General features: G+C 40.7%; 1 gene segment (V, D, J or C); it reads right to left on the bottom strand.

The window, feature by feature from the left end:
• Positions 1 to 516: 516 nt before the first annotated feature.
• LOC118841574 lies at positions 517 to 10,634 on the bottom strand. The segment is given in 2 exon segments: positions 517 to 1,081; positions 10,400 to 10,634. Coding segments are annotated over 2 exon segments (372 nt in total).
• Positions 10,635 to 14,313: the final 3,679 nt, after the last annotated feature.

Consider the following 14,313-nt stretch of genomic DNA (forward strand, 5'->3'; position numbering starts at 1 on the left):
CTTGCCTTGGGTCATGAATCTGATGTAGGACCTGAACCCAGTTCTTCTTGGTTCCAAGTCCAGGCCCTAACCATTATACTATACTGCCTCTAAGTGTGGGCCTGGTTTCCACTGGAAGGCCCTTCCCTTCCACTTGATCCTTTTGAAGTGAGGTTTCAGGAATTCCCTCTGAAAATGTTGTATAATATCCCCAGATGCTCCCACACCCTTGCTATTCTTGTGACTGGAAAACTCATTAGCGCTATGGAGAGATTTTGATCAGCTCCTGGAAGTGATGGCTAAGAGCAGCCAATTTCTTCTGAGACCATTCAGGCAACACTGGCCACTCGTGAGGTTTATGGAGGGTAGAGCCCACCATAAACTCTAACCAATTGCTTGGTGGTGTGTTTAAATAAATGCTGGTGGGTTCTAGTGTTTGTGTATTGGGTGAGTGGGGGGATATCTCTATGTTGTAAGAGAAATGAAGAAACTTGAAAAAATGTTTAACATCTAAATCAAAGGGAGAAAGACACAGAATACAGGGACCATTTAATTGACTTTATTTGTTTTTTTTTTCCTTTTAAATATAGACATTATTAGCGCAGGCAAAGATGAAGACAAGAATGAATAAGGCCATGGGTAGGTGGATCTTTGAACAGGAGAATGACCTGTTATCACTAGGCCAAGAAAGGGGACATTGAAACATGAGAGCAAGAAGGGGTGGGGAATGGGTGGGAGTTGGGGAGGTTCCCTTCTGCGGGCCCCTGTTGCCCCGCTCAAGAACATTGGCTCCTCTGGAAGGATGTCACTAGGGCAGAGGACAGGCTTTCGTGAGTGACCTCACAGGTGTATGTTTCGTGAGCTTTGTAATCGCTTGCAGTGAGGGCCAGGGTGCTACTCAGGCTGTATGTACTGTCCTGGCTGTCCTGCTCTGTGAAGCTGGTCACGACACCTGAGCTTCTGGCCACATTATCGACCTTCCACTGGACTGTGGCTTCTTTGGGGTAGAAGTTGTTCACAAAGCATACCACTGAGGCTGAGCCCGTCTGTAATTGTTCCTCAGATGGTTGGAAGATGAAGGCAGATGGTTTAGCCACACTCCCTGCAGAGGAGAAAGGAGAAAAAAAAAACACCAAAAGGATAAGTTTAATAATAGGAAAATGGACTTGCCTGTTATAAATAACATGAGTTACCTAAAGGACATCAGACTATATATATAAGAGGTATCAAGCGTATTCCATAAAGCTGTCAAGACTCGGCCAGCTAATCATGGTCATGATCCTGACATCATTCCTGTTTCTCCCATGATCCCTATGTTTCTGAAGGCTAGAGTATGCCCCCTCTGTAAGCTCTTCTGCCCCTACACACACACACACACACACACACACACACACACACACACACACTCACACACTCAAACACTTTGGCTCTATTTAGCAAAGGCATCTTCAAACATGCTAATACATGCTCTCCCAATAATATCTTCCCTCCCTTCTTTTCCTTCCCCTGCAGCACCAAACTCTGGTTTCCTGTAAACCAAGCAGAGAGACACAGCTGCCCTTCATGCAGCTCAGAAGACAAGACAGGAAGGATGGCCAGTGGCTCCTCCAAGGGAAGATGGCCCCAGGGCAATGGATACAAGGTCCATGTTCATTGCCATTCTTCTCTGTTTTCTCCCAGGACTGAATCAGAGACCATAGGTTTAGAGTGGAAAGGAATGCTCTCATTTTACACATGAGGAAACTAAGGAGAAACATACTTGCAAGTGGCATAGGCAGGATTTGAACCCAGCTCCCCTGATACCAGACATCCCACTTCCTTAATGGGACATTTGGATGGCCTCCAATTCTTGAGTCAGGGTGTCACATTCCCTCCTCCTCCCCATCATGTCCTTAGTTTGGAGGTGACCAGATGCCACCTGTGTAGACCTTTTTGAAGTCTCTTTTTTAAACTCAAAAGCCCATCTCCTCTCTTCTATTACTCTTGGACCCCATAAGATAGGAGTTTCATGAACCTGCTGTAATCAGGGGGAAATTTTCAGCCACGTTGGCTACAAGGCTGTGACTTGGGGCTAACGGTTATCTGGCCACCTGTCCTAATAGAAACTAGCCCCAGCAGGTCTGACTTTCAGCAGCTGTCAGATGGTGGCAAGGAACTCCCCTCCCCTGCCCAGGTTAATTCAGGCTGCTGGCTGGGAAGCCCACAGGGCAGCAGGCAGCTTGTCCTATGGCAAGTCCCCCAGCCCTTAGATTTGGGTGGTTTTTTTTTCTTATTAAAAATAGTTCATAAAGAAGCAATTCAGAAGATCAGAAAACAAACACAAAGTGTCTGTTTCTGGGAAAGTCCCATAGAGAAGTTTTCAAGGTTTCTCAAGCTTGAGCAACCTGCATTCAGACTAAGAAATAGGTCGGATTATTTTTTTCTCAATACTAACTCACTTTTCAGTGTGTCGATTGTTCAATATTATTGTCCTTTCTAGCCTTTGGTACTCAGACAGGTAGAGAATCATCAATCTAGACATAAGCCATTGCAATATCCAGAAGCCAGTAAGGCAATCTTAATTCTAATAGACTTAAAACTATAGGATGTGGGACCTCTGGGGCTATAGCATCCATCCCCCATGGGGAAACTGAGGCACAAGGCAGTTGCCCAAGACACACAGAGTCACAGATTGAATACAGTTTGACTTCAGAGTCTGTTCTTGTTTCATCATCAGTATTTTCCCCATTAACTTATGGATTTTCAGCTGCAAGCAAAGCTAAATTCACAAAGAGGAAAATAACATTTTTAAAACAACCCCAAAGTGCTTTTCATTTTTAAAACAAATTACATATGGTTCTTTTTTACTTTATCGAATAGAGTTTGAAGCAGTATGTCCTTGATCAGACTCAGAAACAAGAGGAAACAGTGGAGAGGATTGGGAGTCTGGAGGTCATGGTTTTAGACCTGGCTGTGTCACTGTGTGACCTCAAGCAAACCACCGGACCTCTCTGGCCCTCAGTTTCTTTATCTGTAAAATAAGGACAGATGTGGGTTTGTGCTAGCTGATCTCAGGTCCCTTCCAGTTTTAACCCTGTACAATGTTTTAATGATCCACTAGATTTTATACTTTTTTTTTTAAATCAAACTCCAAAAATGACTTAGAGGCATAAATTTCTTATTTGGCATTAAACAGGTTAAAAAGAGATATGGGATAAACATCTTCAAAAGGTTTTCTCAGTTTTTAAATGGATTTTTTGAAAGATGTTTAAAAACCCAAGATTTCTGGGAGAAATAAAGAAGACTGTCACATTATAGGTTAGAATAGTCAATGAAACACTTCTAGAAAATAATCTCTTTTTAAATTTGTCAAAGAAAAATCATAAACATATTCTAGACAATCCAGTGAAATATGTAGATATCTCTACAGATGAAAAAACTATACATTATATTTCCTGATATTAGAATTAGAAATATTTGATTTTTAACTATCATTTTTTTTATTTTTTGTGTATAGAAACTTTCTATAACTGAAGGCCCATTAGTGCTGTCATCATCTTACTAAACTAATTGATTTCGTTATTCTAAATTCTATCACATTCACAAATTTTTTTAGTGCAAGAAGAACTATGAAATGCAAAATTATTAATTTTCTATGATCAAAGGAAAAATAATTTTGTGGCAGTTATATGAATTCAGTAAAAATTAATCAAACAACTAACTTTCATTAATTTTTATATGGATGTCACTCAAAGAGCATAGCACCTTATTTCACCAGCTCTTCACTCTTTTACTAAATTTTATAATTTTTTGATTATTTCTATTAAAATATCTTTAAACTATTCTATCTCCTTCATTTCACTTATTCTTGCATTTTCCAGGAAGGAAAGATTTAATATTGAGCAAGTTTATCCATAAATTTTAAAATAATTCCCTTTTCCATAAATTTCATGCATTTTCATCCACTTTATAGCAATTTTGTGTTTTCCCACCCTAAGCAGCACACATCAGAAACAGATTGTGCTGTCGGTCTTATTAGCGAGCACCAGTTGCTATGCCAAGGCAATGACTGCTGTACCGTGTCCACGGTGTAGACCAGCCACCTCAGACCACTTAGACCACATCAGTTGTGCCACAGTTAAGCGCTTATATTTCTGACTACATACTTCTAGTTTAAAAAATTTGAGAACATAATATTTTAAACACCTTCTCCTTTTATAAAAGTCTGTACATATTTTAAAACAAGTTTTAATTGTTTCTCTTTCTGTCTTCTAAAAATTTCTTAAATATTAGCTTTCTTTGGACGAATCTTCCCAACCTGAGAATTTTTCAAGTTAGTCTAATGAAATATATAGTTTTTTTAAAAGAAAAAAAAAGACCAGCTGATCTCCCAATATCCATTTTTAAAAATAAATTTCTTACTTTACGATAACTCATCCCTGGTTTTCTCTAACAGTTTATTATTAACAATTTGACTACAAACCCCATATTTAGCTATCTTACTACACTTAGGTTTAGGAAATACATTTTCCTAGCTCCCTACTTACAGCTATTGTAAAATATAGAGCTTTTGCAACTGAACTGCAAATTAATACACAGAAAGTAGAAGAAAGAAAGCAAAGACGCAAAGAGAAAAATACATTTTCTATATCACAATGAACAAAGTCAATGATCATATTTAGTTCTATTAAAAATGTACTTACATTTTTTTCTCCAGTTTGGTCCCTTTGCTGAAAGTAACCAACCGTAGTTATCTACAACTCTCCTCTTCTAGGAAATTTCTTTTCATTGAAGAGTTCCACTGGACTCCACTGGTTAATTTCAAGACAGTCTAGCCTTTTTACCCCTAACCCTTGAAATCTCCCTTTTGAGGTGGAGATGAGCTGGTTTTCTGTGACTGATAAATTTATAACTCTTTTGGCACTCATCAGCACATAAGCATACATCTCCAAAAGATGGATAAAGATCACAAAATCTCAGAAAAAGATTGAGAAAAATTCACTTACGTTTGATTTCCAGCTTGGTCCCTTTACCGAACGTTATCCACAGTGTTGGCTTCCTAACTTCCCCCTCAACAAAAACCTCCTTCTACCACTAATTCTCTCTGGGCTGGCTAATTCCAAGAAAACTTTACCATCTATACGTCAGTCTAGTACCCAAATCTTGGCAATTCTTTGTGGTGGGGGAGACAAATTGCTTTTTAGTCACTCACTGGAAAGTAGAGGTGACAATTCTTGTCAGAAATGATATTATATGCCTTAATGCCTCATGCCTTAAGGACCAAACCTAGGGATTAGAAGGCAAGCAGCAATGATGATCTTCTCCCCTCAACTGCTATCCTTTCAATAAAGAAAATTTTAGTTGGAGATAGGGGTAGAGAACCCAGACCAAAATGCTATGTCTGGAGTCAAAATGCATAGAAATACAATTGATCCCTCTGGGCTGGCTAACTTAGAAAGAGATAAGTCGTTTCTCTCCCAATTTGTTTTTCTTTTAGGCAGGTAGATATCATGCCTCTGACTGATCTTACTGAGTAATTCTATTCCACCTCAAATAAAAAGAGCAAAAAGAGCATGAAGTTTTTGTGAGGAATTAGGGAAGAAAAAAGGTACTTACGTTTTATCTCCACCTTGGTCCCTTGGCCGAAAACTAACCACAGTGTTTTTCCCTCTATGTACCCCTCTACAAAAACCTTCTCTAAGAGTGGCAGCAAGCCTTGAATCCCATTTATTGACCAAATTCAATTTAGAAGGAGAAATCTAACAATTGGCTACCAGCTAATCTCTACTTATTGACCTCTGTGCCACTAGGTCGAGGAACAATTTTTGTTCTCTATCCTGACACCCAAACACAAACACACAAAAAGGAAGAAAAATGCATCAACTGGGAAAAAAAACAGTGATAAAAGCAGTAGAAAAAAGGCACTTACGTTTGATTTCCAACTTGGTCCCACCGCCGAAACTGTACACACAGTGGTTTCTCTCAGTGCCCTGCCTATACCAAAACCCAGTTTCCCTTTCTCTCTCTGCCTTCTGGTTTCACATAGTGCCCATCATCACATGCAGAGTGCACTTCTGAAGCCCCTTCCCAACACATTCCTCTTATTTTGTGACCTTGGCTCTGAATTAAAGACAAGCTAGCAATTGATTAATTGATTGACTGTTTTTCCCATCCCTTCCTTTTTCATTGCATGACATTGGATAGTAAAGCTCAAAACCTCAGACTGTAGCTCTCACACAGATTCAGAAGAACAGGCATCCAAAGAAAGAAAACAGGGATTTTACTCACGTTTAATTTCCAACTTGGTCCCTTGGCCGAACGTCCACCACAGTAATAGATCTCTATTGCCTCTCTGTACAAAAACCCTCTTGGCAGAAGGGGAACAGAACCCAAAGCCATCTGCTGAGACTTGCAGCCTTTTTCAAACAGGTGTGGGTCCCCTCAGCCTTCATAGTCTTAGGCAAATTGTGAATATCTTCATACCAAAGAAGGCCTAAAATGCCAAAAGCCTGGGATATCCCAGGAATATTGTCTCCCTTCCACCCTATTCTGCAAATTTCCATCTTTTCTTTATCATTGCTTTATCCCACCCATTTTCCCCAAATCAACAGATAATCTTTTTATGAACAATAGACTCTATTCTATGCAATTGTATAATGTTTACCCAAGGAACAAGACCACTGAAAGCCAGTAAAAACTACAGAAGACATTCCCATTTGAAAGCATTTATTATGTCATTTAAAATTATTCCTTTATTCAATTTGAATTTAGTAACCATAAAAAAGCAAACCTTCAAATTCATGGACAAAAACTTAAGGATGAGCACACATGAAAATATAAATGCCATAATTTACAGTTTACTAAAAGATGTGACTATTAACTTTAATATCAAAAATGTCCCCTTCCTCCAAAGTCTCCCGATGAGCTTCTTCCTTCTTTGTATTTTTTATTTTGTAGCTATTATCATCATGATGATTATTTCTTTTATTACACTTAGTGTGTAAACATTTTTTCTGATCCTGTTTTCTTTCCTCTGCATTATTTCTCATATGGCTAACCAGGTTTCTTTGTATTTTTCATTTGTATAATTTCTTATGGTGCAACAGTATGCCATGGCATCCCTATAATAATTTACTCAGCCAGCTCCCACTCATCAGATGTATAGGCTGTTTATAACTTTATGCTATTATGGTTAGTGGTGTTAGGACTTTTTTTCTTTTCATAGGTAGTTTATTTCTCCCCCTCCTCCCTTACTCCTGGAAGTGTGATATCCCAAGAATATTGTCCGCCTTCCACCTTCTTCAGCAAATTTCCGTCTCTTCCACATTACCTCTTTTCCCACCTACTTTTCCAAAATCAATAAAAAATATTTTTTTGAGTAGGTGACCTCATTCAATGTGGTTGCATAGCTCTTTAAGCACTACCCATGTACCAGACTTCACTGAAATCTAATAAAAATTAAAACAGTTTTGTAGCTCTTGGGCCATATTGCTTTCAAAGAAGCTTGCACCAATTTCCATTTCCACCAGTAGTGTAATAATATTCTGAATCTCTGAATTGTCTTAATTTGCATTTCCCTAATCATTAGAAAGTTTGAACAATTGTGTAGAATGTTTTTCAAGATGGCAGACTGAACTATTACTTCATCCTGAGGTGTCTGTCTGGTAAGTTTTTAGCAGGGCAACAAATTTCATTAAAATCAGTCAAATTCTTTGAAAGTTTTCTTGAAGCAAACAGACCAAGAAACCTGATGTACTGTGGTTTTGAAGAGTTTTTTTTACATGCATCACTTCATCTGAGCCATGAGCCACCCCGATCAACTAGAGTGCAAATATTATTCAGTCCATTTTACAGATGAGCGAATTGAAACTGAGAAAGGCCAAAAAGACTTGCCCAGAATCACAAAACTAGATAGTGATGAAGGCTTTCAAGATCAGTATAACCTTCACCACCCATGTTGCCTTTCATGAACTGAGCCATCTCTAGGATAGTTATTATGACCCAAGACAGATTGTTGATTAGATGGTTCCCCTGTGCCACTGGAGGTGACCCATCTTAGCAGAAGCATGTCAGCTGGCAGATGAAACTCCTTCAAAAGGTTATTGTGTTAGTGCCTGGGAGCAAAATTTGCAAATATCCATCTGTATTTGTCATTCAAAGCCCTTCCTAACCTGGCCCCCTCCTATCTTTCTAGCCTTCTTACACCTTCCTCCCTTCCATGTCTTTGGTTATCCAATAACACTGGGCTCCTCAAACATGACATTCCATCTCCTGACTCCAGGCATTTTCTTTTTCTTTTTTTTCCCTCCAGGCATTTTCTCTGGTTGTCTTGCATACCTAGAACTCCCTCCCTCCTCATCTCTACCTCCTGGCTTCCCGGGCTTCCTTCAGGCCCAGCTAAAATCCAATCCTCTAGAAAAAGCCTTTGCTGATTCTCCCTAAAGCTAGTCTCTTCCTCCTGTTGCTTATCTTCAGCTTATCCATGTTTGTTTGTAGCTGTCTCCTTCATTAGATTGTGAGCTCCTTGAAGGTAGGAATTATTTTCTGTCTTTATATCCCCAGGATTTTGCACAATGTGTAGCACATAGTAGTGCTTAATAAATGCTTGTTGATTCAAGGCAGCTGGTGGTTCAGTGGATAGAGCACTAGGCCTAGAGTCAGAAAGACCTGAGTTCAAATCCAGCCTCAGATACTTCCTATCTGTGTGATCCTGGACAAGTCACTTAACCTCTGATTGCCTGACAAAATAGATCCACTGTATCCACTGGAGAAGGAAATGGCAAACTATTCCAGTATCTGTGCCAAGAAAACCCCCAAATGGGGTCATGAAGGGTTGGACATGACTGAAGAACGACTGAACAATAACCAAAAAAACTCTATTTGTTGGCTTGTACCTTTTTCCAGGTAAGGGAAAGAAGGATGCTTTTATGACTGAAGCCCTTGGAGACTTTGCTTAGAGCAGCAATATCCAACCTATAGGTCCCCAGTGCCTGGTAGGTGCTTAATAAATGCTTGTTGACTTGTTGATTCGAGCCCTTTTGGTAATCACCTACTTTTAATACCCCTTCCATGTTCCTTTTCCATCTGTTTCCTGTTATGATTTACATGAAGGATTAGTGATGTCTCTGTTGGTGGAGGGAATCCCCATAACTCTAGGTGTGGGAATTCCCTACACCAACACAGATCCCAACCCATCTATGACTTAGTAGGAAAGTCCTAGAGAGCTGCCTGATGCTTGGGTTAAGTAGCCTCCCCAAGTAGTTAGAGTCTGAGGCCAGCGTTTGAATGCAGGTCATCTTTTTCCAAAGGCCAACACTCCCTGCTGCCTCTTCTTTACAAATCACTGTAGAATCAAGTTAGCAAATAAGTAACAGATATTTATTAAGCACCTATTATGTGCTAGGCATGGTGTTAAGTGGTAGGGATACAAAAAGTAAAGAAAAGCGTGTCCTCACATCATCAAAGTTCCCCAGCAGCCATGCTTTGCTTTTCTCTCTTAGATTTGGTTTACAAGAGGGCCCTCTGCCTCTACCGACTTCTGCTGTGCATCTGTGTGTGAGGATACTCTCCAATTCCCAGTGACTAAAAAGATGGGTCCATTTGGTCTGATCAAAAAAGGACATAAGAAGTCCTTGCTTTGTTTACCAAAGTAACCACATACTGTCTTTAGATCCCAGATAGAGCTGCTTCTTCCCATAAAAGTCCTTGAACACTGCCCTTCTCGCAGGAAATTATAACATCCCTTCCCAGCTCATCCACCAAAGCAGAGGAAATAAAAGTTGTGTTGATTCACAGACAATATGACTGCCAGGTGGCAAAGGAGCCCCCCCTTAAATGGAAAATTATCAGGAAATGGCTGCTTTATTTGGCAGCTCTTTATGTTCATGGAATTCGCTTGTCCATGAGCATGAGAATATGACAAGAATAGTCCTTGACATTTATATCATGATTTACATTTTGCAAAGAGTTCTTCACACACTGTATCCTTGGGGCCTCCTAATAGCATTTGGGAGGCAAATACTATAGGCATTTATTATCTCATTTTACATATGAAGAAACTGAAGCTCAGAGAATTTGGGATTTGCTCAGGGTCACACAGAAAGTAGGTGTCAAAAGCAAGATTTGAACCTAGATCTTCCCCAATGCTTCTCTAGCCCATATTATGCTGTTACAAAGAAACTTCTCAATGTTACAGCTCTATGTAACCTGCTGGTCTATAATAATTCTCCTGCATAGCAGCATGGAACCCAAATTTGGCTTTCCAGAATTCAAGATAAAATATGTTGCTTCATATAGTTTCTAACACCACTCTGAACGCTTTTAAATATTTTTACTTCAGGTTGATAAATAAGATACAGACAGGAAACAGAGGGGAAGTATAGTTGAAAAGGTTGGAAACCACCATTATGAAGCCATGCCAGAGAGAACTTGACCACCTTACCTTTCCAGACTGGGCTCACTGCCTGTGGGGAATGTGGGTCTCTCATCCTCCATCTTGATGGATGGGAAGTTCCTCATTTTTTTCATCATGGAGGCTGATTCTTTTTCCTTGGGCCCACCCTTCCCTGGGTGTCCAACCACCCTGCCTGGCTACTTCATTTTTACCAGTCAAGCTCCTGAGTCCCAGGCCAATGGGTGAGTGGCCCCAAGTTCCCCAGTGCAGAGGAGACAGGGATAGGATGTGAAATCTGAGTCCTGGAAGTCAGTTGCAACTCCCCCTGGAGCTGTACCTTTAGAATAAGAGGGCTTCAGAGAATTCTTAATGGCACAGGACTTCAAGAAAGAGCCAGGGGAGCTTTTTCATCCATGTCACTTCTGGGGTGCTTTGGTCCCTTTCCTCTCTCCAATCTTGATGATCCACCTTGGTGGCTAGAAAACTGCTGCCTTGTGGAAAGGCATTTGGGGTGAGCTTGCCCATACCTTAGATTCTCTCTCATCCTCCTGGAGAAATACAGTTTTCCATCTTATGTCTATGTAGGTAAAACATTTCCAAATACAATGCCTAGGCTGCTGGAGTGTGACCCGTGCCCCATTCATTCCACCTTCTGCATGAGGCAGGAGAACACTGGGTCCAACATCCTGAGGAAACCAAGTGGGCGTTCACCCATGCGACTTCTTACCTCAGCAGTGGGTCACATAAATTTACATGCTTCACACTCCAGTTTTCAGTTCATTTTGCACAAGGCCAGATGTTAGCACACGAGGCTCTGTTCTGTATGATGTTATCACTCAGGCATTCTTTCCCAGCCAGAATGTCTGCAAGTAACACCATTTCCTTAGTTATTCTTCTAGACAAAAAAGTAAATTGATCTGGTTCAATTCAATCAATATTCATTAAGTGCCTACTATATGTAAGACACATGCCTACATGAATACAAAAAACCATAGCCATTGCCCACAAGAAGCTAACAATAAAATAAAGGGGTATAATATTAATATGTAAATATGATGCAAGAAAGGAGTGATGCAAGAGTGCTTTGGGAAAATTTTGAAAATGAGAGATCGTTCTCAGCTGGGGAAGTCAGGAAGAACTTCATGGAGGAGGTGACGCCTAAGTTGGACCTTGAAGGAATAGCGGTATCCCAGTGTTGGTAGGGACCCCAGAAGCCAACAGTCCAACCCATACTTGAACAAGAATCCCTTCTTCTAACAGAGCCAACAAATCACCACCTAGCTTTCACTTGAATACCTCTGGTCAGGAAGAACCCACTACCTCCCAAAGGAGTTTATTGCAATTTTGGATGATGTTCGGTCATGTCCAACTTTTCATGACCTTATTTGGGGTTTTCTTGGCAAAGATACTAGAGTGGTTGGTTTGCCATTTGCTTCTCCAGCTCATTTTGCAGATGAAGAAACTGAGGCAAATGGGGTTAAGTGACTCACCCAGGGTCACACAGCTAGTTAGTATCTGAGGCCAGATTTGCACTCAGGAAGACTCACCTTTCTGACTCCAGGCTCAGCACTCTATGCATTGTACCACCTAGTTTGGAAGTTTGTCCTGTCTAGTGAAAATTTGCTTCCCTGGACCATCCATCCTTTGCTCTGAGAGAAGTGATTATTTTTCCCTTATATTAATAAGCAATTATTGAATTAAGACTAAGGGTTTCCCCCCTCCTATTTCCTCATTCAGAAATCAACCCCTCTACGCTATTCAGACAGCCTTTGAAGTACAAGGCTAATAATGAGATGAAATCTTGGGTGAAACTTACTCAACCAGAAAAACTTAGATCTTATCCAAAAGTAAAGAAATTCTAGTTAGGTGAAATGTTGGATTCTGGCCCTTTGTGTTTTAGTCAGATAGTTCTGAGTGGAAGAGGATTCTCCCTTTTGCCTAGATTATCCTAGACAGGGTGGTATGGGTGTAGATAAGTCTCTTTGTCCAAGACCTAGTGATCAGAATCACGTCCCCCAGACGCCCATTAGAATAATCTCACCTCTCATTATAATATTCATTCTCTCATTACTTATTAACCAATCAAAATTGATTTCCACTCTCAGGAATATTCACTTTTCCAAGGGCATATAAGCATTGAGTGGGTTCCATGAGGGGTCTTTGGTTTATGAGAGACAGCCAAATGTCCATCTTTTTATTAATTATCCGTTAGCAATAATTAATAAAATGATTAATTACCTGGAAATTATGTCTCTCAAAGTTTTTATACGTCACAGCTCCTAGATCTGCCTTTGGGGCTAAAGAAGGATTTCAATAGGTGGGGCCTCTGTTGCATTTCCAAGCAACCTAGGTCTGAAAGTCTGTCATAAATAAGGTGATTAGGCCTCCATCTCTGTCATTCTGCATGACTTGAGAGAAGTAACTTTCTCTCTCCTAGCCTTAGTTTCATTATCTGCAAAATGATAGGGTTAGTATAGTCAGAGGCTGTTATCGGACATTATCCTCCTGTCCCCACAACCTTTCTCTCATCTGACCCTTTCTCTCTGTTCATATTGCTATCCCCTTAATTCAAGTTCTTATCACCCATTTGCCTAGGTGGTTGCAAGAACCTCCTAATTTCTCCCCTCTCCAGTCCATCTTATATACTGTTGCCAAGCAATGGTCCTTACGTGTAGATCAGGCCAATGAGAGGGTCCTTACATCCTCTAGGATAAATAAACTATTCTGCCTTGAGATGTGAGATGTGAGAATGGAGGTCAGAAGAGAGGTTAGGGCTGTACAAATAAATCAAAGATTCAGATGCAAAGAGATGATAGTTGAATCTATGAGAGCTGCTGAGATCACCAAGTGAAATAGCATATGTAGAGAGAATGGAGGAGAGGGCCCATGACAGAGCCTTGGGGGATGCCCGTGGTTAGGTGATATGATCTAGATGAAGCTCTAGTAAAAGAGATAGCGAGGGAGTGCTCAGACAGATAGAAGGAGAACCAGGGGAGAACAGTGTCATGATAACCTAAAGAGAAAGGAGTGTCAAAGAGGAGAGAGCGATCAATAGTATGAAAGGCTGCAGAGAAATCAAGGAGAATAATGATGGAGAAAAGGCCAATGGATTTGGTGATGAGGAGGTCATTGGTAATTCTGGAGATGGCAGTTTCAGTTGAATAATGAGGTCAGAAGTCAGATTGTAGAAGTTTAGAAGGGAGTAAGAGGAAAGGAATGGGAAGCATCCATTGTAGAGGACCTTTCCAAGGAGTTTAGCCAGGAAAGGGAAAAGAGATATTGAATGGTAGCTGATAGGAATGGCTGGACCAAATGAGAGTTTTCCTATTTTGAAGACTTTCAGGGTCTTGAAGATGACCTTGGCTTCTACTGGGCTATGCTGACAGAAGAAATGCTTTTAGAAAAGTCCAATATTGAGATATCTCAAGTACAGACCTGGTGGTACAAAAAACTCTAGCCTAGTTCAGTAAGGATTAGGACCAGGTGGTAATACTTTTGGGCACTGAAACTGACTAATTTAAGTAATGCTACAGAAGCATTTTGGCAATGGAAGAAATGCCTTCATGAAGGAAGTTAGGGATTTAAGAATTAAGTTATAATGGCTTTAAGATCAAATCTATTCAACAATTATTAACATGACTCCCAAACTCCCCTCTGAACAACTATAAAGTCACCTCAGAATTGATCTAGGATCAGGGAAGCTGCTTACCAGCCCAGAAGGAAAGTAGCACTGGGGTAGGAAGACAGCCAGGTCCAAGAGCAGCAGCAGCAGCCAGCCTCATAGCAGGGGGCCTACAGCAAGGCTCCAAGCCTGGGACAATCTACCAGTGAGGCCCTGTCCTCCTGCAAACCAGCAGCTCCCTAGGCAAATGAGCAGTCTGTGCAGTGCAGCAAGGCTCAGCCCAGTGACTCCACCCCCAGCACAAGTCACCAGCCAGGCCTTGACCACATTGCTGACCAGT

The sequence above is a fragment of the Trichosurus vulpecula genome, chromosome 3 (assembly GCF_011100635.1).
Source record: "Trichosurus vulpecula isolate mTriVul1 chromosome 3, mTriVul1.pri, whole genome shotgun sequence".
Lineage (NCBI taxonomy): Eukaryota > Metazoa > Chordata > Mammalia > Diprotodontia > Phalangeridae > Trichosurus > Trichosurus vulpecula.